Raw genomic sequence first — 27,844 nt, 5'->3', positions numbered from 1 at the left:
CAGCTCCCCTCCTGTAACCACCTGGGGGCACCTGGGGGGCTCAGTGGGTTGAGCCTCTGCCTTCGGCTCAGGTCGTGATCTCAGGGTCCTGGGATCGAGTCCCGCATCGGGCTCTCTGCTCAGTGGGGAGCCTGCTTCCCCCTCTCTCTGTCTGCCTGCCTCTCTGCTTACTTGTGATCTCTGTCTGTCAAGTAAATATTTACAAAAAAACCAAGAAACTGAGCACTGGGTTACTGCAGAAGTAATCGTTCCCGGCGTTAAGTATGGAAGGGGAGGAAGCGTCCCTCATCTCCAGAAGCAAACACTGGCCCAGTTTTCCATTCTCGCAGAGCGGGCCCCGTGCCTGCCTCCCAGCCCTCCCTGAGCCCCCGCTGTGCCCACGGGAGTTCCACGGCCCGTGGGCACACACCGTGCGCGGTGCCGGGATGGGCGCGCCCCACGATTCACCAGTCCGCAGACCAGCTCGGGGTGTCCGTTGAAACAGCAGAGCTGCCGTGCACGGTGCGGGAGGGTTCCCGGGGGCGCCCCCCGCCCTGAAAGCGCCGCCCTCCACTCCCCGCTGTGACGCTCGGAGGACCCCTCACGGACACGCGAGCACACTGAGCACGTGTGCACTTCGCTCCCGCGCCTCTCCGCGGAAGAGCCCTTCCTTGTGAAGAAATCAGCCCCCCGTGTTTCACTCTCAGACGGCCTTTAAGACCCCGATTCTCCTGACACCCACACCTCGTCTTCCGGACTTTCTTTCACGGAAAGGCTTTGCCATTCCAACGTTCTCAAGTGAAAATCCCCACTTTTACCTGTGATGTTATGATTTATGTATATATTTTTAAGATTTTATTTTTAAGCAATCTCTACACCCAACACGGGGCTCAAACCCAGAACACCAAACCAGCGATGTCCTGCTGAGACGCGGTGGGCAGCCCCCTCCCCCCGTGTCTGCCGTGAGAGCCGGCCCGGGCCACGGGCCGTGCAGGTCCTTCAGAACTTTCTGGCTATTCTAGATTTTTCTTTTTTTTTTCTTTTCCCTTTTCGAACACTTCAGTTATTCGTCAGAAAGAGCGTGTACAGGCAGGGGGAGCAGCAGAGGGAGACGGAGAAGCAGACTCCGCTGAGCAGGGGACCTGGGACCCTCGGATCCTGAACCTGAGCTGAAGGCAGATGCTTCACCCACTGGGCCACCCAAGTGCCCCACATAGACTCTCGTATGAACCCGGGAATCAGGCCTTGCGGGTCTCCAAGAAGTCAGTTCCACCCCGTCCCCAGTAGGATCACGTGAAACGTAACCACTCGTCTGGGCCCAGCCGCAGTCATGAACCCGGGTTATCTACCTCATCACAGGGCCCCGGAGCCGGCGTTTCCTGCCCGGAGCGTGCGCATCTTCCACCTGCTCAGCCGCTGCTGCCGACAGGCTCCTCTCCTCCCCCGCGTCCGCGAATCGCTTCCTCCGCACGCATCTGCCCTGGTTTCCCAAGTCCCTGCTCTCCCGCCTCCCCTGCCCGGGTGTGCCCGCCCGCCACTCGCGGGCGCTCAGGGGCACGAGCCCGGTCTGCGCCAGACGGCAGCGTCCTCTCCCCGCCTTCTCTGTCCTCCACGGGCTGGCGGAACCGGCGTGCCAAGAGGACGGGGACCCGGGCACCCCCGTGTCCTGACCTTGCCGCAAACAGCTCCCTGTTCAACGCGGAGTGGACGCCTGGCGGCTGACTTCAGAGCTATGTGGTGACCCCGCTCTGAAGGAGGTACGCGGTCATGCCTACTTATTAACGGCTTGGCTTTTTAATCTGAACGGACGTTGGATTTTATTAAAAACCTTTCTGGAATCTCTGGAGAGGACTCTGAGCTTTGCCCTTATTATTATTTGGTAAACAATAACATCTTGACACAGACTAATCTTTGCACGGCACCAAGACCCCATTTCTCACGTTTTAGAACAGCAAAGGTAAAAATTTGGTTCAGATGTCCCGTTTCCAAAGTTCACGTTACGCCACTCCCCCATTACTGAAGACCTACGTGAGTACCCACTTCCACCAAGCAAACATCTGAAGAGGATTTTTACCTTTACGAAGAAAGGCAAGAAGTGAAGACTGCACCCAGCGCCGGCCGGGCAGGGAATCCCAAACGAGCTGTGCCCTTCTGGACTGCAGGGGGTACCTGCCTCCGCACTGGGCATGACGGGCGAGCCATTTCCCAGCCGATGGAAGCGTCCACCGCTCTAGTCTCGCTGCGGGGAAGTTCGGCAACGGCTACCGAAATTTTAGACGCCCATGGAGACGTCATTCATGGGTGTCAGAGCGTGTGGAAGTGACCCACACACCGGTCACAAGGGGCTGGTGGACAGCCCAGGTTAGTGCACTGGGGAGCCACGGGGCACCTTCACACAGAGAACAGAGCGGGACCCAGACACCTCACCGAGGTCGCCCGTTACGCATGAACAGCCCACAGCGCTCAGGGCACACGCGTGTCTGCGACGAAGGGGCTCCCCGCCGGCCCGGCTCGCGTTTAGGGGAGGACGGTCTGGAAGGACACGGGGGGTGTGTCCGGGCGCGAGGTGGGGGGGACAAGATTCTTGCGTTGCATTTTAAGGCACGTATGACCTACACAAAGAGCGAACCCCTCGAAAACTGTTCAGGCCCAGAACCACCCTCGCGAGCAGGCAGAGCACGAAGACCGCCTCCGGCAGCAGGACCGCTCCGCACCCGCACAAAGCGAGGCCTGCGCCGGCAACAGCAACATCCGCTTTCCCAGCCCAGGCGGCGGGTGCGGGCGTCTGCTTCAGGAGAGACCTTTGTGTCTCCTGCTCCATGAAACAGCCGTAAGCCCCGAAGCACCTGTGCTGCGGGATACGCAGCTGCGGGGCTGCCCGGCCAGCCGGGGCCACGGCGACTCTCGGTCTTGGGCTTGTGACAAGCCCCCTGGTGCTGAGCTTATATTAAAAAAAAAAAAAAAAGATCTAGAAAACGTCCAGAAATATGCAGCTACAGAAGGACTGTGACGGGTGTGTGCGTCCGAGACATGGGACACCGTGTAAGACACGCTGGTCAGTAGGGGAGTCGGATGCACGAGGATAGGATTTATACTTACTTTTGATTAAAAAACAAAATGAAAAAGTAATATATGCGTGTAAATTTCTAGAAGTCCTAAAGAAGCTGGTCATGTGTAACTGTGGGGAAGGAAGCTACCAGCCTGAGGAGACTTTCCCTGCATACTTTCTCAAGGAGCCTGAATGATTTTCTACACCCGTATGTATTCCTTTAAAAATGAAATTAAATGCTGAGCCTTCAGCTCTGGTCATGATCCCAGGGTCCTGGGATCGAGCCCCGCATCGGGATCTCTGCTCGGCAGGGAGCCTGCTTCCCACTCAGTCTGTCTCTCTGCCTACTTGTGATCTCTTTCTGTCAAATAAATAAAACCTTTAAAAATATTAATCAAAAATAATCAAAACGGAGCACACCTGCTGTAGGAGTGACTGTACTCTCTAGTCAGCCATGGGGATCTTCAGGCCGGCCTGCCCCTGTGGCCCTGGGGGCAGCCTGTCCTTTCCCCTCTGGGCGCGCGGCCATGCGGGGCCGAGACACTCACTTGGGCTCGTGTGGAGGGCCGGACTGGTCGACCAGCTTGAACTCGGCTGCGAAGCCGTGGGAGCGGGCGTACTCCAGCAGGCCACCCACGGGGTTGGTGTTCAGGTACCGGACGAGCTCGCCGATCCTCCGGACCTTGCTGGGCAGCCCAGACTGCAGGTTATCGAAGGGCTCTGTGCTCGTGTCCCCGGGCTGAAGGGGGGTCAGTGCACAAGGAGGAACTGTGAGCATGGGGGCGGCTAGGGGGTGCCGGGGCAGTGTGGGGTCCCGGGGTCGCCACGATGGCCCACCTGGGTGTCCAGAGGTATTGAGCTGGTGGCCTCTCCGTGCAGAGCCTTCATGGCTTCCTCGGCTGCCATCTGCTTGGCCACCTTCTTGCTGGGGGCACTCACGGTGGGGAAGGTGTGGGCTCCCATGGCCACGCAGTACTGGAACCTGGCAGGACACAGAGGAGCTGGGTCAGAGCGGCACCCCTCGCCTCTGCGGACGAGCCTCTCTGAGCTGGTACGGCCTCTCCGCACCTCGGCCCATGCGGCCCTACGTGTCAGGGCCCTGGGGCCTCCTCCGGGAGCCATCCTCCGGGATGCAGGGTGTGCAGAGCCCCGGGGACACCCAGGTCTGTAGACCCACCACCAGCTACCGCCAGGCCAAGTGGCTCCCTAGCGCTTGGTTCCCGCGTCACCCTGAGTTCCTAATCCCAGGCTGTCCGCGGCATGGCAGTGAGCACACCGCGCGGCTCCCCCGCTTCCCTTGGGGAAGACGCGACGGCTCAGCGGGACCGGCTGCCCCTCGGAAGGCGAGGAGGGCGTGATGGCTCTCCGGGAAAGCCCGGCAGAGATGCCCGACGCGAGAGATGTACTTGGGGTCATGGGCGGGGCCTTCTCTGGACAGGAGGCGGAACTCGCAGGAGGTCCCCAGCTTGTGCACACACTCCAGCAAGGTGGTGACTGGGTTCTTCCCCGAAAACAAGGCTGCGGCGGAAGGGGTGCTGGGCTGGGACTCTGCCGACTGGAGAAAACGAGAGAAACGGCTGAGAAACCATGGCCGCTGCGTCCCGGCGGGGAGACCGGTGAGGGGGTCAACCCCACACGAGGGGCTGACGGCTCAGAGGGAGAGGGCTGAGGGAGGTGGCAGCAAAGGTCGCATCACTAAGTCGTCCTGCATCCCGCGTCTCATCGGCCAGCGACGGAGCCTGGACTCGGGCCGTCTGAGGCTGCGTTCCAGTCTGGCGGTCTGTGACTGGGAGGCGGGCAAGCAGGGGCGCTGGGCGTGGGGCGGGGGTGTGGGGCCAAGGCAGGGGCAGAGCACGGGGCCCCCAGAAGGCAAGATGCCTACCTTCTCTGACCCCTTCTCTGTGGAGCCGTCGTAGGGCTCTTCTGGTCGTCCCCCGTCCTTGGCTTTTGCTTCCTCGAGCAGGATGGTCATGGCTTTGAGGGCCGCATCCTGCTTGGCCACCTTCTTGCTGCCGGCTTCTGCCGGGGGGAATTCTCGGCCACCAATGATGACTTGGAATTTAAATCTTGAACGTGAGGAGATGAGTGAGTGCGGGCTGGTTTCCCTGCCGCCCTCCCCGCGGGGCCCTGCACCCTGGGGCCTCCTGCTACGCACGGGGGCTCCTGTCCCTTTGGAGCCTCAGCCCCGACCTTCTGGAAACACGGCAGCCAGGGACTCCTCTCAGAGCTCAGCAGAGCAAACACAGCTCCGGGGAGACCCGCCATCTCTCAGCAACGAGTTAAGAGAGAGCACGCACAGAAAACGTGAGCCAAAGCCACCACTGCAGCGACCAGCAGCCTTTGTTCTAGAGCGGCGGGTCCACCGGCTGCCGCCGGGACGGCTCCTGCAGACAGCAAAGCTCCTTCTGCACGGCCTCACACGCACAGAGCTCCGAGCCCGCCCGGCGTCATACTCACGGCACCGGCTGGCCCCGGTCTGCCCCTGCCCCCACTCCCTGGAGACTGAGCCCTACGGTTGGGTCTGAGTCACCTAGGGCCCATCTGTCCAGAGCCCCTGGTCACAGAGAAGACCAAAAAGCCTTGGTTCTGGGCCTCTGGACTTAACCTGGACCTCCTGTGCTCAAGTTTTCAAATCTATTCGGGTATTTGCTCAACCTGCAATTTCTTTGAAAAAAATGGGTCAAATTTCTTACTTCTTAGGTATTCTGAAATATTTGTACGTTGCACCAACGTTTCTTATAGCGGGAATCCAAAAAAAGGTTGACCACAAAACCTACTGCTCTCCCCAGTTCTAGGGGTGGGGAGTGGAGGGAAAACAAGGCACGACGCCCTCCTGGCCTCCGTCCCAGACACAGAGCAGTCTTGGCCCTGCCGGCTTTCGGACACACCCCCCCCATCTAGACTGCGCTCCTGCCGGCTGTCTCTGTCATGAAGTGAAGATGACGGACAGAAGGAGCAAGGGTCACCGCGGGGAAGCCACGCGCTTGGACACCAGCCCACTAACCTAGAGGGCAAGGGGACTCTCTCCTGCCCCCAGTGGCCCGCTCAGGGGCAGCAGGCGTCCTCTGGCCTTCAGCAGCCCCATCTGGGCAGCCCCCCCGCCCCCCGTCTCCCCCAGTCTGTCCAGCAGCCTGCAGGGGCCTACGGTGTGGGGCCTGGCTGGCTGGTGGAGCAAGGAACCTTCTGACAGCACAGGTCAGGAGGCACGTAACTCCCACCTTGGACAGGCGGGCAGCTGTGGATGCTCACACGACCTGGTCCCCAGGGGAGCTGAGCCACACGGGGACCTGCTCCTGCTTCCCGTGTGCGCGCCCCGGGCCACCCCACCTGTTCTGTGCCTGTCCTGGGAACTCAGCTTAGGGAAGGGAGGGAGGGACCCCGGCATGGATGTGGGGTCCAGGCTCCACCACCTCCAGCCCTCGGAGGCAGGACACTGAGGCACAGAAGCTGGTTCGAGGAAGCTGCTTCCAGCCCGAGGGTCAGCCACCCCCTGGCTCCCCGCAAGACAGAGAGACCGAGGGAAGAGGCAGGGGCCCCGCGAGGGGAGAGGCTGCCTGGCAGGGGTGCGGGTGCGGCCGGCGGTGGTCTCTCACCGAGGCTCGTGTGGTGGCCCGCTCTGCTCCAGCAGGTTGAACTCGCAGGTCTGGCTGGCGAACTGGGCGTACTCGAGCAGCCCGCTGATGGGGTTCTTCAGCTGACACTCGGTCAGCTTCTTGTAGGGGGAGCACCGCGGCCAGCCGTGGCTGTAGAAGGAGGGCATCTCCATGATGGCGCGGAACTCGCCCGGCGCGGCGCGGATGCTGTTCAGGTCGTCCGGGATGTCGTCCGTGGCCCACTGGCCGTTCTCGAAGTCCACGTAGCCTGTCCTCGTGGGGCCATTGTCGTGCGCCGGCGGCTTCGGCCTCACCGGCTCCGGCGCCGCCTCCTGCCTGCTCTCCAGCTTCAGGACCGGCTCCTGCCCGTTCCGCACCGCGGCGGCCGCGACACTCTCGGAGGCGTCCGGTGCGGCCGGGGGATGGGAGGGGGGTGCCGCGTCGCCTGTGGTATCGGGGACGGCGGCCGCGTTTCTCTTCATCTGGACGCGCTCCCGCTTCTTGTCGGTCAGGTGCCACACGGGGGGCGTGGCGCCCAGCCGGTACACGTCGCCCTGCCGCTCCAGGTCGACGAGCACGGCGTTGACGTCCCGCGCCCTGCTGAGGCCGATGTTCTTTGCCACATTCAGGGCAGAGGCGCCACACACGTTGAACAGGAAGTCACAGACCTTCTCCCTGATCTCGGCCATGTCCAGAGGCTCGAGAGGACCTTCCAAGCCAGGCTCGGAGCTTCCGGCTTCAGCTTCCAAACCGGGGTTCAAGGTGGACACGTCCCAGCTGCGGCCGTGGGCGCTGGCTACCGGGCTGTGCCGGCTCCCGGCCTGAGCGGCGACTCTCCAAAGAGGGGGCGTTCCCGCCTCGCGACACAGCTGACCCTTCTTCTCCAGAGAATACAGAACTCGATTGACTTCCTTCTTCGGGACTCCAAGCCTCCCAGCCAGATCATGGGCCGTGGCGGCCGTCGCTTCCCCAAGCTGCTGCAGGACGAGCTCCGAGACTCTCTCGTCCTGGCCCTGGCGGATACCAAGCTCCTGGAGGCGCGAGGACAGCCTATCCACACCTCGCCACGGCAGAGCGCGGCCGCGCTGGGGGGGGCGCGGGCACGCCCTCGGGAGCACCTGATGTCTGGGAGGCACACCTGCGGGGACAGCCCAGGCCCCCAGCTCCCTGCTCCTGGCAGGCAGTCCTGGAAACCTCGGCCCGAGTTCGGAGACCAGCGGTGGCAGTGATGGCGTCTGCTTTCCAGTTAGGGGGGCTGCAGGGAGCAGCCCCTTGAGGAACTCTACTTGCTGGAGCCGGAAGAGATTCGGGGACGAGCCGGGCCCTGGCTGCTGCTGTCGGGGCCTGCTGTGCTCATGGCCTCGGAGGCTCTGGGGGCAGGATCTGGTCCGTGAACACCCCTGCAGAGTAAGAAGAGGGAAGACAATGTGAACTAGGCCCTGGCCCCGAGCCTGTCCCTTCTCTCTGCCTGGGGGGCCGCACCTGCCTCCCGAGGGGTGGAGAGGCCGGGGACAGGTAGGCGTGTGACCCAGCCGGCACTGCCCAGGGACCGCCACCCGAAAGAGCAAAGCGAGCGGGAGGCCGAACGGGGAGCCGTCGGGGCACCCGAGGTGGCCGTGGCAGCTGGGCCTCTCCCGTGAGCCTTGCACACTCTCCTGCCTCGGCAGGATTCTCGGGGCTGAAACAAATCCTTCCACTTTGCAAAGTAAGTACCCTTTTAAGATAAAAACAAAGAAATAAATGTTATTTTGTTTTAAAAACAAAAACACAATGATGACGTCAAAATGCCCAGGGAGCCCTGGACCAGGACGTGCCCTGGGCAGGACAACAAACCCCCATGCATGGGGCGACCTGGAGCTCAGCCCCCCAAGGCCACGAGGGGCGCACCTTCCCATGTGCAAACCTCACAGGTTTATTACTGCTCGCCACTGCCTCCCCGGGAAGCCCGGAATTTGGTTTTGGGTGGGTGGCGGGGGGGGGGGGAATGCTTTCCTTAGGGAAGGAAGGACACACCGTCTTCACGTTCCAGTGTGGTGGCCAGGTTTGGAAGAGACACGGGCACTTCTGCTCACAACGCCCAGCCTCCCACAGGTGTCTGGTGTCTTAGACACCTTGGAGTCACCCCCCAAGTCCCTGCACTGCCCTCTCCAGAGCTGTTTCCAGCCCCGTCCTTCAGGATCCTGTCCCCAGGACACGGGCTGCCCTGACCTGTCACCTCCCAGAACACTGTGCACCTGTGACCCCTGCCCCCACCCAGGGCAGAGCTCATCCTGTCCCCGGAGCTGCTCACTGGAGCGGGGAGAGGGGCAGGAGGTATTTAAGGGACCTGGGGGGGCGACCTCTAGCAACAACATCTCATGCTTGTCCACCCCCCGCCCTCCAACTGAAGGTCCTGAAAGCTCCAGCGACCACAGGCAGCTGTGCCCACCTTCAGTAACCGTGGCCGTCACCCCCACACCCGGGCATGACCTGGGGACCCGAGCGCTCACCACCACCTCCCTCCTCTGGCCGCCTGAGTGGCGGGTCCACTCCTCGCTCATTCTCCCTGTTCCGCTAGCTCGGGCGACACCCACTCCTCAAAGCCTGAAACTCTCCCAGGAAAGGACCGGCTGGGGCTGCAGCTGTGGCCCAGAGCAGGGACACGTGAGCCCTGGGGTCCGTGGGCTGAGTTTGCTGAGTCCTGCTCTTTCCCGATGGCAACTTCCCTGTGCATCTCCTGCTTCCGCTTGGGACTCCCGGGGAGCCCCTACGCGAGTGGCCGCTGTGGCTGTGGGTCAGCAGCCCCCAAGCCGTCCTCATTCTGACCCTACACACGCCTCCACTCAGCCTGGGTCTCACGGCCAGCTCCCTCCTCTGCCCGCGGGCCCTGCCCCCACTCCCGCACGGAGGCTTCCCCAAGGTGCTGGAGAAGGACACGGGACACGCCCTCCTCTGAACTCGGATTCCGTTTCCCCGGCTTGGTGGCTCACTCAGGTTCCCAAACACGCCCTGGACAGAGGCTCTTCCTTACAAACGCCCCTCACGCCGCCTTCTCTTCTTCTGTGCCCCCATGTCCCTTGTGTGTGGAGGAAAGGGACATGTGTGGAGGGCCGCACCCTCCTCCCCCAGGTCGACTCCATCCCCCCCCAACATAAATCAGCGCCCTAAGAAACCGTGCTCCGACCTCTTCCTCTATTTCCCCAGCCACTGCCTTGCAAAGCTAAGACTTGAACTTCCAAATGCCTAGACGATCTGTCCACTTGGATACCCTGCCCCACCTCGAAGAGCACATGTTCTGAACCAAACGAACCCCTTCCCTCAACCCCGCCCGTTCTGCTGCTCCCGTGACTGCTGACGGCGCTGTTCTCCCCGTTAAGCAGGGCAGAGACCCAAGCCAGCTCGGCCGCCTGTCTTCCTCCCTCACCTCCTGCGTCGTCTAGGCAGTGGCTAAGCTCTACCTTGTCCACCCCCACCCCAGAGTTTCTCATACACGTTGTCTTTTTCCAGCTCTGGCCTCTAATTACTTCTCACCAGGCCACCACAAAGCCTTGATCTTTGTACCCGTACATTCCGGTCCAGTGGGCCTGACAGCTTCTCTACGGCCCCATTACAAGTCTGACCCTTTCCTTCGAGATCTCCTTAGAGGCCACCTTCTTCTGGAGACATCTGACTCAGCCCACGGGTGTTTCCTCTCCTCGAGCCCCTCCCTCTCACCTCCTACAATATCGTTCCTTTACCTCTGGTCACACCGTTGTGTGTGTGTGTGTGTTGGACCGGCACCTACACACGGTGTATCACGAGGCGATTACCAAGACGGAGTGTCCCAGAAAGGGTGCTCACGGACTCACTCCTGATATTCTCCATCAAGTGCTAATGGGGGGGACAGAGTCTACTTCACAGTGAACCCCAGGAGGCGAGGACAGTGTCTCAGTTATCTCTGTGCTCCCACAACCGAAGACAGCACCTGCCCTCAAGCTGATCCTGAACCAACATCTGCTGAATCAGTGACCGCGGCAACAAGCAGTTTCTGTCTCTTCGTGGTTCCTCCTGCCACCCTCTACCCGGCGCCCACTCCACTGGTAGGGACCAAAGTGTATGTGGGCACAGAGGGGAGTGCCCAGCTCCCCGCTGAATTATGGGGACTTCAGGGATTTCCCCACTAGCTGTTGGAGGGACCTTGGTGGAACAATTACTCTGCAAAGTGGTAAAGTCAGCTTCCAGCTAAACGTATACTGCTGCTACTTGCCTAAAACCTGCAAAACATGTGTCTGTCTACAGAAGAGGAACTCCACAGATTATGACACACTCATGCCACAGAACAGCAGTGTGTTTTTTTTTTTTAAACAATGTGTTACAATCTATTCATATCCACCTGGAGAAAATCTAGCAATGACACAAGGCTGAATTAACAACCACAAAAAAGCAAGCTGAAGAACAGGTCGGCTCCAAGCTCGTCCTGGAAACAGAAGGAAAAGCCTCACCCTTACGTGCACCTGTGCGAGCCGAGAGACAGGAAGGAAGGAAAGTCATGTGTGAAGGAAAGAATGGGTGTGTATTTGTTCGAATAGTTAAGGAACTCTGCAGGGAGATTATTAATTTTATCTTCACCCACAAGTCTCCTAATAGTGAAGCCAGAGCATGGTTTGCGAACAGCCCCAGGGAGAGCCACTTAAGGGAGTGAGAGGGAGCCCGTGGGAAGCAGCCCGTGGGGACCCTTCCTAGTCCCTCAACATCCCAAGCCACTTCAGGGCCATGCCCCATCCTGTTCACTTTCACCCAGTCTCCTACGCTTGGGATCCAGAGCTGAGTTGTCCCCCCCAGTACCATATGGGTTCCACTGAGTGATATATTGGTATGTGTGAAGTGAGGCTTTTTCTTCAGGCCAGGGGCCCCCCAATCCTTTGGAAGAGGAGAATAAAAAAAAATATGTAACTTTTGAGAAGGGAAGTATAACTTACATACATAAAGTTTATCCTTTTTGTGTACTCTGTGAGGTTGTCTTTTTAAAAGATTTTATTTATTTATTTGCGAGAGAGAGAGAGCGCCTGAGAAGGGGGAGAGGCAGAGGGAGAAGCAGATCCCCGCTGAGCAGGGAGCCCAACGTGGGACTGGACGCAGACCGCCAGGATCATGCCCTGAGCCGAAGGCAGTTGCTTAACCAACTGAGCAGCCCAGGCGCCCCACACTCTGTGAGTTTTGACTGTAAGGATTCAAAGCACGACGTACAGCCCTGTCACTACCACCCACGAGGACACACAACATTTCCATCTCCCGGACAAGTTCTCCCGCGCTCTGCAGTCAGCTCCTTCCCCCACACCCAGGCTCGGGCGGACACCATCTGCTTCCCGGGCCCCCAGAACTGCTCTTCCCATGGTATCGAGGAAAGGGACCCAGGAGTACGCAGTCTTTTGAGCGCAGCCTCCCGGCCTGGCCTAGTGACTGGGGAGTTCCGCGGGGGCATCAGGAGCCCCTTCCCGTTTCTGGCCTGGGGCGGTCCGCCGAAGGGCGTCTGGGCTTTGCCAGGTCCTGGCAACGATGGGGACAGCTGTGCCGCACGCAAACCTGCTCCTAAAAGTAAGAGAGGCTAATTTTCGCTTCCCAGAAGCCTTAAGGAAGTGGGAAGGCAGCAGAGAGGGGACGGGGAAGTGAAGCCGGCTTCCCGGGAGCGCTAGCGCTGGGCCCCCGCAGAGACCGAGGGGCCGCCCCGACCCTCCCCCCAGCGCATGCCCTCCCCCGCGGCGCCGCGGGCCCCGCGCGGCTCGGCTCCGCGGAGTCAACAGGCGGGACGCGACCTCCGGGAACCGCCCCGCGCCCCGAGTCTCCGACCGAAGCCCCAGCGCACGCGGGGTCAGGAGCGCGCGGCCCGGCCGGCTTACCTGCCTGGGGTCCATGGCGCCCGCGACGCATGTCCTGGGCGGTGCCGGCCGCCCCCGCCCCCGCCCCCAGGCGCGACCTCCCCGGGCGGCTCCGCCCCCGCCGCGCAGACGCCGGGCGCCCCGAGCGCGGTAAACAGGCGCGCGGCCGCGGGGAAACGGCCCCGCTTCAATTTCGCTTTCGTTTCTGCGGAAGGACTTCCCTCGACGGGGCGCGGGGCGGGGCTGGCAGCGGCCGCCGGCGGCTCCGATGCCCGCGCGCAGGGCGGGCCCCGACAGCGCGTCCGCCGGAAAGCGGCGTAAGTGCAGGCCGGGCCCAGCGCCGGAGCGCGAGGGGCCGCTGCGCCCCCGCCCCGCGGAAACAGCCGGAGGCCCAGGCCTCTGCCTCCGGGTCCAGCACTGGTGCCTCCGGCGGTCGCGGGGCGGGGGGCAGGTCTCTGCAGTTGACGAGTCCCCACGGTGGACCATTTACGCACATTGCCAGCGTGTGAGAAACGAGCCAGAACGGACAACGGCAGGGCTCAGTTCGGGGTCCACACCGCTCGGGGTCCAGGCCGCTCCTCCTCCCGGCAGGGGTTAAGCCCTTCCCAAGCACCACCTCCCCCATGGCCCCAGCTCCACCAGGTAGACATGATTCCCAAACGACAGATGTGGAACCTGAGGCTTGAACCGCGCTCTAAACCCAGGTCTCACTCTGCAGCCCCCCCGGCTCACTCCTTCTTGACTTCCGAGAGGGAAACGCACCTGCTTTTCTGAGAGGCTTACACGGTTGCTCTGCTTGGTGCCAGAGATCAGTCCCAGGGATAGGCCGTCCCCAGCCGTCCCCAGCGAGAACCGCATCTGTGTTTTACCCACCTTCCTCCCCACTGCCTGTGAGATTCACCAGGTGGCCCTTCCCGGCCTGAGCTCCCGCAGGGGCTTCTCTCCACCATCCCCCCTTTCCAGCGTGTGACATCCCGATTCCACGTTTCCAGTGCAGTGCGCTTTCTCCGCTGTGCCTTTGCACATTTATTCCTTGGCCTGGAACGCACTTGTTCCACTCCTGATTAGACAGTCTTTCAAACCCTGCTTGATCAAGATGTCACCTCCAGGGAAGCCTCAGTCCACTCTGGCCTGGGGGGGTGCCCTTGGCCATTCCTCATTTTGTGCTTCTCCATGACTCAGCACCTACCCCCATCCTCCAAAAATGACTCGTCACCAAAGAGAACTTCCCAAAGCACCTAGTGAGCGCTGCAGAAGGTGGAAAACACTGGGAACAATGCCCCCCTGGTGGGGAAAGGCGGCTGAGAATGGTGGCAATGCTGTGAATTACTGGCTTATGTATCTGCCCCGAAGAGTCTTCTCCTCCAGGCAGGAACAGGTGTAACCCACAGACAGCGCCCTTCACAGGGTTGGCTAGCTGACCAACAGACCCTGGGTAGAAAGAACAGGAACGTCCAAGGAAGAAACTGAAAAGATCAACAAACCTACAAAACAGCATTCAATACTTCTCACTGCCTGGGGGAAATGTTCAGAAGCCCAGAGACTTACTGCCCATCCCCCAGACAGGCACTTTGACCATCCTTGACCATGGGGACAGCCCAGGTGGGAGCTCGGCGGTGGCAGAACACTCCCGATCACCACAGGAAACCGGTTTACCATTATGGAGGAAGGTGTGACGATACACATGCAATTCTTAGCAATTCCACCTCCAGACGTGGCTGCGTGTGCGTGGAGCTCAGTTCCTTATTCCTAACAGCTCCCAGCCTGGAGGCATCCCAGAGTCCGTGAAAAGGAAAACGGATGAAGGGTGGCTTGTAGAAGGGATGACAGGATGTTCTACAGCAGCAGGCGTGACAGCGCTTTACCACACGCAACGATTACCGGGTAATTACCGAAACATGACAGTGGGCGCGGGAGGAGGTCACACGCGTCCTCTCTGGTCCGCAGTACATGAAGTCCCAAACCAGCGGGGACCGTTGCAGGCACTGCGTCAAAGCCAGGACGGGACTACCTCTAGGGAAGAAGGAGGGCCTCTGACTCAGAAGGAATGTTCCGGGTGTGGGTGACATTCTAGTTATTAACGTGGGTGCTGGCTACCGTTCCCACGGTCCACTACGTTGCACACTTGTGCTTTATGCACACTTGTGCAAGGATGTGCTACACTTCACCTGAAAAGGTTAGAAATCGCCGCAAGCTCTCCCTACTGTTCTTCCAGCCTGTTCCTTGGGTTCTACTTCCCACGTAAGTGAAACGTGTTAGGTCTTACGTCTGTTTTCCTGCCTTGTGGCTAAACAATCCCACAGACTCTGCCCTTCTACAAGCGCGTCTAGAAAAGCCTCAGTCGCAGCCCCCACCACCACCTGCGTCCCTTTGGCCCTGACTTGGGATGCAGTGCTGCAGCAGAAGGGGACACGCACTCCGGAGGGTCAGTGAGGGCCTGTAAGGACACGGGCTCCCAGCCTCTGCCCTGACAGCACCTGGCTCCCCCCACCGCCACCCTGCAGCCTCCCACTCAGTGGTGAGGTGCTGATGTCACTCTCTGTCCTGTTCTCATGTAGGGACTCAACAAACTATGTGGAGCACTTAAAAAAAAAAATGAACCCAAAGTAACATGTCATTTGCAGAAAATATCAGAAAATGGGAATGAACTGCCCGCAATCCTCTGCAGTTAATTCGCCAGTACAGAACTTTCCTGTGCCTCCTCTGAGCATAAAGGCACCGTGAACGTGCAACGCCCCCCTCTAGGGCCCAGGAGGGTCCACTTGCTGAGTTCCCCTGCGTGCGTATACCTAGAGCTCCTGGCCAGCAACTGCCTACCCCAGGGTTACCACCCAGGATACCGTGTGTGCACAACAGCCCCTCACTCCGCGATGCCGATGCCGAGCTCGGTTCCGGGCCACTAGGGGCCCCCAAGCACCGGGAAGCATGCGTTATTTAGTTTCCAATCTCAGTTATCTTTGCTTTTAAATATAAACGTTAGTCTGGCTTTGAACCGATTCATTTACTCACGTATAACCGGACGGCGTGCATACTGACAGCGGTCCTCCGACCCCGGCGTCTCCTACAGCCAGACCTTACACGGGTTCGGGCCACGCCCAGTGGAACCATGTACGTCCCTTCCGGAAAGCAGACGCCTGCGAACTCCTTCAATATTTGCTCAGAGCAGCCATGCCTCAAGAATGTCCTACCTACAAGTGTTTGCTACTTAACTTGCAACATTTTATTTAAAAAGTAACAAATTACTAAGTTACTTTTAACTACTAGGCCTCATTTCAGAACAGGGCATACACAAAAATAAACTCCTGTTCTTTTTTTTTTTTAAGGTTTTATTTATTTCTTTGACAGACAGAGAGCACAAGCAGGGGGAGCAGCAGAGGGAGAGGGAGAAGCAGGTTCCCTGCTGAGCGGGGAGCCCGAGATGCGGCGCTCAATCCCAGGACCCCGGGATCATGACCTGTGCCGAAGGCAGACGGTAAACCCACAGAGCCAGCCGGGCGCCCCAATAAAGTCCTGTTCTTCACTCTTACTTAATCCATGACAAGCAAATCGCAGAGCTTCGGGGCGTGCCTGCACTGCCCGCCTCTGCTGTCAGTCCCCCTCAGTTCTTCGTCACTAGATTTATTGCTTCACTGGAACGGCTCCCGCAGCAGCCGCATGAACACCGTCTCGGCACTCTCAGGGGCTCCCCGCAACGAGCCCACTTGCTCTGACAGCCCGTGAGGCTTCCCGCACGCGGGCTGGTGACTCGCTCGACCGCTGAGCCGCGCTCTGCAGCTGTGTCTGCGCTGACGCCAGGGCTCGGTCACCAGACTGGCTTCGGAAGCTATGGTAAGAGACGCCTCCAGGACTTGACACAGAGGTCTCCAACAGCCCCTGAAACAGCAGGAACCCACTGTACCCAATCAAAAGTGTCCAGTAATGAAAGAAAAGTGGTATTTACCAACCTTTAGCTGAGAGCAAGTGTTACCATACGTGAAAGACACAATGTTAGCAATAGCCAAACCATGTAAGAACACTGGCTGCCAGGCCAGTGCTAAATATTTCACATGGAAGTTCAAGCCATCAACACACATTTAGTCTTCTAGAACCCCAAAGATGACCTTCTTGTGACTTTATGCATCAAGTCCAAACTCTCTTAATCTGCCTCTCCTATGTGAGGCTCGCCAGGCACAGGGCGCATGACTGCTTGCTGGTCTGGCTACTGGCCCAGACTGGGGCTCCTCGGAGTCAGGGTCCGAAGGGGGGACCTCCCATTCTCTCTCGCCTTCTCTTCATCCCTGGGGCCCGGCCTGCAAGTGGATGGGCTTAGTCCCAGCTTCCTGCAGGCATAATGCCCCATCTCCATGGTCTGCAGGAGGCAGAGGGGCAGGTGCGGCCCGGGGCTAGGCAGGCTCAGCCTCTGCCCTCAGCCCTGCACGGTTCCCGGGTGAGTAGCCTGATGTCCCCAATAGCCAACTGCTGAACAGCCGTTTGCCAGGCGGCCAATTCCTTGAATGACCAATTTACTAAATAAATGATATGCTGACTTTACTTTTTTCTTTTAGCTCTCTAGTCTTAACTGAGCAGTTTTTAATGCTGTCTTCGTAACAGTCTTAGAGGAAATGTGCTCTGCCCGTCTCCTCTCCCAGCTGCCGTAGAGCTAGATAGAGACTGAGGAGGACACTGGGGACGGGAGGAGGGACGGAGGCTGTGGGACTCGCGCAGAACTCAGCGCACTCTCGGGACCCTGAACTGGAGCATTTCCAGGTGTCCACAGTGTTATTCAAAAAGGGAATGAAAAAGGCTTTTGCTATTCCTAACATAGGTCTTTAAAAACATTTTCTTCAGCATTGACAAGTTCACAAACATACCAGCTACACAGAGTAGGAGCCGGTGAGAAGACAGAGAGTTGAGGAGGCTGACCTTGCAGACAGGAGTGATGCAGACACAAGGCAAGAAACATAGGCAGCACCCAGAAACTGGAAGGGGTTCTCGCCGAGAGCCCCTGGTGGGAGCGAGCCCTGGGACACCGTGACTTCGGCCCAGTGGCAGAAATTTTGGATCTCTGGCCTCTGGGACTCTGCCGGATCTGAGGTGATTTGCCCCGCAGCTCTGGGGAACGAATCCGGTCCTTGATGGTCAGGGATGGTCTGGGAGCTCCCACTGCAAAACAAGCAGAGCCCTTGCCCTGTAGCCAGGGATCTGCGGATCCAAGGCACCCGGGGCAGAATGCAGACACGGACTGGCTGTCGGAGAGGACGTGTGCGCGGTCAGAGAAGACATGTGCGCAGCCCTAGCTCCACTCGCTAGCTAAGCCAACAGCGCACCTTTCCTTCACCATCCAGCAGAATTAGCATACTTTGTTTCATCTGAAAAAATAGAACAACAAACCAACAGCCAATATCGTATCTAAAATTGGTTAGACAGTCCCACTAGAATGAGAAAATACGGAGGGCTGCCATTCTACTGTTATTTTATTTCTTCAGTTCTGAGATGCACCCCTAACATTTCTGATACTATAATGTGAATTACAACGTGTGGAAAATTTCATGTGGTAGCCCCCCAAAACTACTATTGACTCGGTAGCGTGTTCTGTGCTCAACTGTCTTGGAATGAAAGAAATATGGTATCAAAATTGTTTTAGAAATTAGCATATAATGGAAAACAGAAACACGAGATAAAAGTAAAAAAACCACAACAGACTATGTGCAGATAATATCAAAACTCTAATTGATTGCAGAATGAAAAACTTTTAGAGACGAAGGGCAGTCAAGGAATATGGCTGGATATAAGAAAACTATACAAAATACAACTTCTTCCTAATATGTAGGACAAAAATAATGTATTTTTTAAGAGCAAATAAAACATTTTTTAAAAAGGGGCAGAGAACATCCAGGAATAATCTCAAGGGCCGTGAGCAGCCTATGTGGGGAGAAGTATAAATTTCTGAAGAAGTCTGAGACAGAAGGCACACCCACCCCACACGTGACGGCAGGACAGTTTCTGGACGCCAGCAAGAGCTGAACGCAGAATGGTTTACTGCAATTTCTGAAGAGATTAGAGCAGTTGGGAGCATATCTGACCAAGTGACCGCAAAGAAGACAGTTACACTAATTAATTCACGGCCGTCCTGGTATCGAACAATAATGGAGTTACAGACGGACAGAGCAGAACCACATTCCCTAAACAGACCTAGTGTGTGTGCGGGTCCAATGTAGGCAGGGCGGCAGGAAGGAAGCCAAAAGCAGCCGTGAGGGGAGGGGGTGTCAAAACACGGAGCTCAGCCAATTCGTTGGCTTTTGGGGGGAAAAAATCTATTTAGAGACTTGCCTTATATTAATAAGCCAGAATAAATTACAAATGGATTAAAGGATTATCTGTATTTAAATAAAAACACTAAGAAACAAAGTCAGTATGTATGACTTACTTCATAGCAGCGGAAGACATCAGAAGGGAGAAGGGCTCTGCTCACTGTAGAGAAGTCTCGTACTTCAAAAAATATGACATTGTTTGAAAATATGTTTAAAAATGTATTAAAAAAACCAGGGGGGGAGCCACTGTTACAACACACAGGCAAGGCCAAGCTCATAAACACACACGTGAACAGACGCAGAGCTCACGGGGCCGGCACCGTGCTCCAGCCTTGCATCCCACCGTCACCGGGGAGAGAGGGACACTACTGCAGACCCCATGCTGCAGAAGGGGAAACTGAGGCAGACCAAAGCCACAGAGGTTGCTCAAGGTAATACAGCCAGCAGCTCCCAGAGCCAGGATTCCGACTCAGGCATTCTGGCTCCAAAGTAGGTGCCCTGGGCCACGACACTGAGCTGTCCCCGCTGGAACCGCGGCCAGTAACAAGACACTTGCACACACACAAGTATGACAGCCTGTGAAATACTTGGGAAAACATTCAACCACACCCATAAGTAATGACATAGTACGGTCTATGTCTCCATTCACAAAATTGGCAATGCAAAATGAGATTACTCAGTGCTGGCTGGGGACCCGATGCTAACCTTCACAATCTAGCCTTGGACTCTAGGAATCCGCTCTGGCCCTACCCAGAATGTTCTCAAATATGATCCGGTCATCGCCATCTCCCGACCTTGAACCCGTCACAGCTACCCACTGGTCTTTGAATAAAGGCCCAAGGTCCTAGCAAGGTGTGCCGCGCGCCCCACTTCCCCGCCAAACCTCCGCTCATCAGACTTCACTAAAGTCACGTTCCATTCTGTTTGTCCAACGGCCGCAGAGCACTCCTGCTGCCTTGAAAAAGCCAAGTCACACACTGTTTTCTCCTCAAGCCCTGTCCCTACGCCAGAGGGCAGAAGGCATATAAAATTTATAGTTCCCATAACTGTAGGAGAGTTTTCTTTGTAGTCTTTATCGCTACTTAAAAAGCTACACGTTTGCGTGATCGTTTGATTACTCATGTCTGTCTGTCCTGAGCACGCGAGCCTCATACGCCCGTGACCCAGCTCAGTGCTCTGGCAATGGAAGGTGCTCCGCAAACATCTGGGGGGTGAGCACACACCAATGACCGGATCAAAGAACGAGGGGGGGAAGGAAAGGAGAGGCAGACTCTCGACGACACCGGTGGTAAGACCAGCGAAGGCGTCCACTGGTTTTTAAGGCAGCTGGACGTTGTGTGTCAAATGTCTCAAATGTTCGTAACCTAATAGTCAACAACAATTATTAATAATAATGTAATTTAGGGGCACCTGGGTGGCTCAGTCAGTTGAAGGTCCAAGTCTTGGTCTCTGCTCAGGTTTTGATTTCAGGGTCATGAGTTCAAGCCCTATGTTGGGCTCCACATTGGGCATGGAGCTTACTGAAAAAATTATAACTCTATTACTAGTCATGATTGATAAACGTAATAATAAAATCCTAAAAATCTACCTTGGGGAAGAGAATTTGAAATCCAGTATGAAAAGTCATGTTGGCTATAGCATGGTTTACAACAGGGAAAAAACTGAAAACAGCTTTAATGTCTCCAGCTGGAGACATGGTCATGTGGATTCTGGAAGAGCCATGGATTCTACAACACACAAAAGTGGTATTTACAGAGTTAACACCATGGCAAATGTTTAAATCATAGTAAGTGAACAGAACAATTTTCGCTTCGGAAGACAATATACAGAAGGAGCAGGGCTTGCTGACCACCTGCCCCACAGTTACCCTTCCTCCCGGAGACAGCCCGCTTCCCCGAGGCCAGACTCCTCCCCAGACGCAGAGGGCGGACTGTGCTGAGTCCAACGACCTCTCTCAGCAATTCAGCTTTTCTTGGCAATGACACGTGGCAGTTTTGGCCAAGAACACACAATAAGCTGTCTGGGTTTTTTGTGGCAAAGGTCCCTTGCCATGGCCAGGCAATGCCCTGAGATGACAGAGTGCCGGGCGGGCTGGGACCCTGCGGAGGGGCCGAGTCAACCAAGGCCGGAACCCACGAGCCCATGGTGAGAGCGTGCGTGAAAGACGCCGACCTGCATGGACGGGTTGGATTACCAGGACTTTCACTCATTTCTTAGTCTCCTACAATTTTCAATTTTTCTGTTAGAAAGTATCTATCACCCCCAAAATAGGGGGAGTCAGTAAGAATGAAAAGATAACTACAAACGGCATGAAACTTGCCCTTACGAAGCTCAGAGCCTGGTCACGGAAGCAGCCGTGGAAACACACGATTAAAACATCAATGCGGGGGGCGCCTGGGTGGCTCAGTGGGTTAAAGCCTCTGCCTTCAGCTCAGGTCATGATCCCAGGGTCCTAGGATCGAGCCCCGCGTTGGGCTCTCTGCTCCGCGGGGAGCCTGCTTCCTCCTCTCTCTCACTCTCTGCCTGCCTCTCTGCCTACTTGTGATCTCTGTCTGTCAAATAAATACATAAAATTTAAAAAAAAAAAAAACATCAATGTGGTAGCACCGTCAGACACCACAGACCCCCCCCGCCGCCGGGAGAGCTAAAATGAACAGAGTCCCAGTCTCTCAACCGGGTGAGGACATGGAGCAACTGGAACTCTCACATGCTGCTGGCGGCAACGCGAAACCGAGTCACCGTTCCGGAGGCTGCCGCTTCCTCCCGAGGCGAAGCACACGACCACCCTCAAACCAGCACCTGCACTGCCGGGCGCTTCCCGAGGAAGACACAAAGACAGGGCCATGAGGAGCCGTGCATGAGGACGCTCACGGAGCCAGGGGTACGTACGACCCGGAGGGGGGAGCCGCCGCCTAATGGGTAGAGTTTCAGATTTGCAAGAGAGGAAGTTCTGGATGCTTCACAGTGTGAATGTGGGTAACGCGACTGCCCTGTACGCTTGAAAATGCTAAGGCCGTAAATTTCATGGTATGTGCTTTATACCTCAATAAAAATGAAGAAAAAAATATTCAGAGCTTTACTCCTGAAAGCCGTAAGCTGGAAACAAACCGAAGGTCCATCCCATGGCGCGCGCGGACACTGATGCGTGTCCACGCAGAGGGCAAGAGCAGTGCGTGTTGTAGGATCCCACTTACGTGAGGTTTTAGAGCAGCACAGCCAGTCCGTGGGGACGGCAGAGTTCTGGGGACAGGGATGACCAGGGAGGGGCAGGAAGGACCTTTCTGGGGTGATGGAAATGTTCTATTTTCCTGATTGGGACGGTGATTAAATGGGTATGTATTTGTCAGTATTCATTGGAACATTTATGGTCTACGGTACATAATTATATCATAATGAAAAAGAGCTTTAGGGAAAGAGTGGGATGAGGAACTGGAAGGGGCTAAACCCATCGTCTTGGCTACCCATCGAGGAGCTGCCGGTGGGACGAGAGAGCTGCTTACAGCGGACCGGCGGCCGCAGATAAACGCTGCCTGTGCAGCTAAGAACACACAATTCTGAGAACCACACATGTGTTTCAACCTCAGCTGCATACAACAGGCTTTGACTTGTTAATAAGTTACTTTAAAATGGAAAAATATATGATACATACACTAGTGTAACATAAAATAAAGCACAGACCTTCATCTAATTCAAACTGATTTTATTTAAGACATTACACAATATTTTCATCAAATATTTTAAAATTAGAAAAACTGAGTATTAGCATCTTAAAGTAATAAAAAAGCAAAACATAAGATACTAGAATACAGAATGAAGAAAAAACATTTTAAAGCTTACAAGCAAAGCAAGAAATCAAAAAGTACAATATTTGTCTACAGAATAATGAAAAATGCGTTTTGTATGTTTAATGAAAAAGCCAAAAGTAGATGGCAAACAACAAATTAGAAAAATATCCACAGCAAATAAAGTTGTTTGTTTTTATCATGAGCAAATATTCAGGTTTTTTAGGGCATTTGTGTAATTTATTTAAAAAAATAACTTAAATGCAATTAGGTGAATAGAGAAATAACTGAAAATTTAAAAAATAGAAAAAAAATGGTAAGCACATGCAAAAAGATTTCAAACTTAATTATAACAGAAGATGCAAATTAAAGCCAGACAATGTAGTGAAGCTTTTCCTTTTTTAGGTGAAGTGCCCAGTCCTGGGGTAGGCAGGTGGGGACAGGCACCAGGAGCGCTGGGCGTGGCAGAGGACGTGGGGCTCACTTTTCTGGAAGTGGGTCAGGACCTGGCCTGCTCTGTGCCCCACAGCAGGTGGGTGGAGGTTAAGTATGGGCTCACACGCTAGCCCCTCCCCCAAATCTCCACCGCTACCAGAACTACTGGTCTGTGTTAGAAGAAACAAAAGGAGTGGCTGTGGCATGGACGGGTTCCTGGGGGAATGCACAGCAACCCCGGAGGACGGATGCGCTCTGTGAGGCCCGGGGCCCTCCCTGTAGAGGATGACCAGCACCCGAGCAACCCTGTCCTGATGGCCGCCCCCACGCCCCTGGCTGGGTGGCTCCGTGTCCCCGGGACCACTGGTGGGTGCAGTGGAGGCACCCAGGCCACGGGAGGGGAGAGAAGGCATGTGGCTGGGCACGCAGAGCAGGGAGACACTTGGGTGACAACCAGACGACCAGACACATGGCGAGATCTTATGTCCATACCGTGTATACACACCTGGGTACGTAGATCTAATTTCACTTCTTCAACGGCCGCACTAACCCCTCCCCGAGAAGGAGGCGTACACCTCTGGGGGGTGAGAGGGGCTGCACAGAGGGGTCTCACTGCTCACGGAATTTTCTAATTGGGATTTTTTTTTTCAAAGATTTTAGGTAATCTCTACACCCAACATGGGGCTAGAATCCCCCCGCCCCCCCGCATCCCAAGATTAAGAGTTGCCTGCTCCTCTGACCCAGCTAGCCAGGAGTCCCTCTAATTGGGATTTTTTTAGACTTTCTTGAGTGTTTTGGTATTTAAGAAGAAGAAAAAAAAGAAGTTTTAAAGTTCACAACCCTTATTCCCAAAACTCCAGCTGAAGAATGAGTTATTTGTAAAAGGCTTAGACCAGTGCCTGGTACACTGTAGGTGCTCAAATAAATGTTTTAAAAATAAATGCCCCAGGAAACGGACTCAAACCATGGGAAGAACCTCCACACACAAACCGTCACGGTTCAGAAAGGGCTAAGCGTGGAGGGAAGCACTTCCACGTGGCTGCTCTGCGGGGCCTGAGTCTTGGCGTCCGCAGGGACCTTGGGAGTGCCTCTGCCTTTCCAGGGGGGCCCGCGGTACCGGGTTACAGAATTCACAGTGAGAACGTGGTCTGTCGTACAGACTGGAGTCCTCGCCAACATGACATCAGTGTTTTCTCCCTGTGGGCAGATCGTCATTCATTCATTTAATAAACATTTATTAAGCACAAATATGTGCAGGCACTGTCCTAGGTCCTAGAGAAACAAAATTCTTCTCCTCATTACTTTCACAAAGCTGATGCTCCAACGAGGAGAGACGTGCAGTCAACAAACCACAGGTCTCAGCTGGTTCACGTACTTTAAGAGGAGGAATAACACCAACCTGGGCTGGGAGTGCTCGGCTTTACAGCAGGGCTCTGTCCGGGTGTTTACCCACGAACAGGAGAGAAGGGGCCTAACTCACTGATGGGGGTCCCGGACGGCTCCCGGGAGGCAGTCAGTCGGATGAAACTGGGGGGGGGGGGGAGGGCGGCTGCAGCTGCCACGCGGGAAGGGTTAGGAGGCTCAGGGTCAGAGCCACGACAATGGCAACAACTCGACAGACACACAAAATCAGGGCAGTTCGCTCCAGTCAGAAGGCTTTGGAAGGGCCTCAGAGAGGCGGGCTAAGGGCGTGTGCGTGCACACGCACACACAGTGGTCACCCCGTGCGGTGATGGAGGGATAGGACCGGGCCTGTGACACAGCCCTGGCCAGCCACGGGATCCCTGTCTCTAGTGATGCCGCTGTCATTAGTCTACGATGCGGATGAGGACCCTACAGTCACCGGCTTGGGGCTGCCGGGGCTCAGCTTTTTCAGCATGTCTAGAGAAAGCAGCAGGAGAAAATGAGGCAATAACCAAAACGAGACACAGAAAGGGCAGGGCAAGGTCTTCCTGACATTCCTTCAACCTTAGATCTAGCCAGACCTGAAGCTCGTCTCTGGGTCTCCCAGTTACGTGACCACAGGTGGCTGGGGGACTCTTTTTTGTCATCAGTTTATGGTTGGTTTCTGCCATTCGCAACTGGACGGACAGACCCTTTTTTTTTTTTGCGGAAAGAGATTCGCTGTGTACGTGGCGGTGATGGGGCACAGGAACAGGTTGTGGGAGACGCTGTTCCACTAAGTCTGATAAAGACAGTGAGATGGGGACTCCGAGGCGTCCGGGAGGGCAGAGAAGCAGCAATGACAAGTCGGGGGGGGGTGCGGGGTCTAAGTTACAGTCTACATGGATGAGTAACATAAACCTGTGAGTTTCTATAACCCACTCCGGGGCCCTAAGTCATCTTCGGAGAACACGGAACAGCTGATCACAGACACCAAGGACACCTCTGTTTGAAACCAGCTTACCGTCCCACATGGATGCACACCAGCCACAGGTCTCGACCAAGTCATAAATGTTGCCACAAACTTAACATTTTGAACTCTTTACCCTACACCAATCACCCAGTGTTCTCCAGAAAACTTAATTCAGGCAGCTAGACCCATTACAGTCCAATTCTAACAGATGTTAAAGCAAAACACACTGCTGTGTGGTTTGTAGCGACCTCGAGAAATCGCTACAGACGCCCAAGGCTCGGACCCTCTGCACGTTTGAAAACTCAGCTGGTCCCAGGTAATAACAGCAGTCTGGTCTGAAATATACCTTCTAATCTTTAAATCCGTGAATAAGAAAGATGCTCGTATAACACCGTTATCGTATAAGAACAGCTTAAGGAAGCCTTCGTGTATTAAGCAATGAGTCTCGTTCTGGCAGAAATAACAATACCTCAAGATTTTTTATTCTTTCCGAAGGTAATTACCAAACACCTACTGTGTGCCCACGGCCCCAGCACTGTGTGCCCGTGAGCCTTTCCTTTTCTCTGGGTGAAAAGGCCAAATCTCGGTTCACATCTGGATACTGCTGGGTACAATGTAAAAGATAATTTATCACTGAACAATTTGAAATATTCTTTGAGCAAATACTGGCCCTCTGAGCTCTGCCTGTGCCTCCCTTGTCCTGTGACCCCAGGTTCACGTGGCTAGTTCTCTAGTCAAGCCTGAGAAGCTTGGATTCCAGTTCCAGTTCTGCCACTGACTAGGGCTGGGATTTTGGCCGAGACTTCTGCATCTCAACAGTGGGGATACGCTTATTTATTGCACGGGGTTGCTGAAGGTTTTAAATCAGTGGATGTAAAGTGTTCTTTTAAAATTATTATTATTTTTTGTTTATTTGAGAATGAATGAGAGAGAGAGAAACCATGAGAGGGGGAGGGTCAGAGGGAGCAGCAGACCCCACTGAGCAGGAAGCCCGATGTGGGACTCGATCCTGGGAGCCTGGGATCGTGACCTGAGCTGAAGGCAGACGCTCAACCAACTGAGCCCCCCAGGCGCCCTGATGTAAAGGGTTCTGTACAGAGTCAGGCACGTAGCAAGTGCTCAATAAAGAGAAGCTATAATTAAGTGAGGCGTTCCTCTCTTTCCAGTTGTAAAATTTTATGCGGTCTTCAGTGGAGAGATTACGGATTTTGAGATTCCTCCGCCCACCATCCCCCCAAGTCGGCTTCATCACATCTGGCAAAATAGCAAAGACCCAAATAGCAGAAAGTTCCCCCGTCTCCATCGGCTGTACCCACGGGCAGCCTTCAGCGAGAGCAAGTTCAGGCGTCTGGGTCCCGTGCCCTTACCCGTCACCGCTGGACACTCCAATTCTGACAATACCCCTGCCAGGTCGAAGGAACGACCTCATCTGGTCAGTAAGGCCGAGGAGTTCAGTAACTCACGGAGCGTTACACCGACGGCAGACCGCAGACCTGACCCCCAGGTCCACGCCCGCTTCCACTCCTCCGCCGCCTCCCAGACAGCGCGCGACTGCTGGTTCCTCGGGGGCTCGGGGGCGACGGGAACGCGCCCTCCCCGGCAAGGCGAGAAGCGGCAGCGTCGCTCGTCCGCCCCGACGCCCCTGCGCCCGGCGCTCCCGTGACCTCCCCGGCCCCCTCCCCGGCAGCAGCACAGGCCCGCGCGCGCGGGTCCGCGGGCCGGGCAGCCCAGCGTCCGCCGCCTCGGCCCAGCGCCTGCGGGAGCTCCCCGCGCCCAGGGACCGGCACCCGGGCGGGAAGGCGAGCCCCCGCGTCCGACCTCCCGCGCGGCGCCTGCGGCAGCCTTACCCTCCGGCGCGGCCCGAGGAGCCGCCGAGCGCACGCAGGGCGCAGGGCCGGGCGGTGACGCAACCAGGCCTCCTGCAGCACGGCCCGGCCGGGGCTCCGCGCGGTGGCCGCGACCCGCAGCGGGCGGTCCGCGGCCGACGCCCCCGCCTTCCCCCGCGGGAGGCACGCAGGGCGCGCGGGCGGCCCCGGGGCTGCGGAGCGGGCGCAGGCGGTCCCGGCGCGGAGGCGCGGGGCGGCGCGGCCCCGGACCAGCCCCGGGAGCCCCGCGTCCGGCCGCCGTCCGCGCCCAGGCCAGCAGCGCCGGGGGTGCCCAGCCGCTGGGCTCCGGGGACACGCGCGCCCGAGCACCCGCGCGCGCCCCCGGGCCCACAGGCGCGCCCACGCGGGGCACGCGCCCGGACGCACGCGCACGCACCCCCCCCCCCGGCGCCCCTCTCCCTCGGCGGCTCGGGTGGGGAAGCGGGCGCGGAGAAGGGAACTAGCTCCTTACCGGCTGCGCGGATCCTCCGGGCCACGGCCCGACCCCAGAGGCTGCCACGGCCGCGGACCCTCCCCGCCCGCCCCACCACGTAGCCGCCGCCGCCGCCGCCGCCGCCGCCGCCGCCGCCGCCGCCGGGAATCAATGGCCGGTCGCCGGGTGCTGACGTCACGGCGCGCCGGGCGTGGGCGGCCCCACGTG

At 56.8% G+C, this 27,844-nt stretch overlaps 1 protein-coding gene across 4 annotated transcripts in view; it reads right to left on the bottom strand.

Annotated features, from left to right (window-relative positions):
• The window catches only part of ADAR (adenosine deaminase RNA specific), a 36,618-nt gene extending 8,854 nt beyond the window's left edge, over positions 1 to 27,764 (bottom strand). Inside the window, exons 1-6 of one of the 4 annotated variants that reach the window (XM_045086848.1) lie at positions 27,656 to 27,764; positions 6,622 to 8,021; positions 4,911 to 5,094; positions 4,435 to 4,583; positions 3,866 to 4,010; positions 3,577 to 3,767 (exon numbers count right to left, since the gene is read on the bottom strand). In XM_045086848.1, coding sequence (XP_044942783.1) covers positions 3,577 to 3,767; positions 3,866 to 4,010; positions 4,435 to 4,583; positions 4,911 to 5,094; positions 6,622 to 7,310 — 1,358 coding nt within the window. In that variant the 5' untranslated portion in view covers positions 7,311 to 8,021; positions 27,656 to 27,764. Of the gene's footprint in view, positions 1 to 3,576; positions 3,768 to 3,865; positions 4,011 to 4,434; positions 4,584 to 4,910; positions 5,095 to 6,621; positions 8,022 to 12,476; positions 12,619 to 27,165; positions 27,313 to 27,655 lie in introns of those variants that run through there. The other 3 variants (XM_045086847.1, XM_045086845.1, XM_045086846.1) reach the window with 3 other exon arrangements.
• Between the last annotated feature and the right edge of the window lie 80 nt (positions 27,765 to 27,844).

The sequence above is a fragment of the Mustela putorius genome, unplaced genomic scaffold (genome assembly GCF_011764305.1).
Source record: "Mustela putorius furo isolate JIRA1106 unplaced genomic scaffold, ASM1176430v1.1 tig00000997_pilon_pilon_pilon, whole genome shotgun sequence".
Taxonomy (NCBI): domain Eukaryota; kingdom Metazoa; phylum Chordata; class Mammalia; order Carnivora; family Mustelidae; genus Mustela; species Mustela putorius.
The sequence above is the reverse complement of the archived record's forward strand: the minus strand, read 5'-3'. Positions and strand labels throughout refer to the sequence as shown.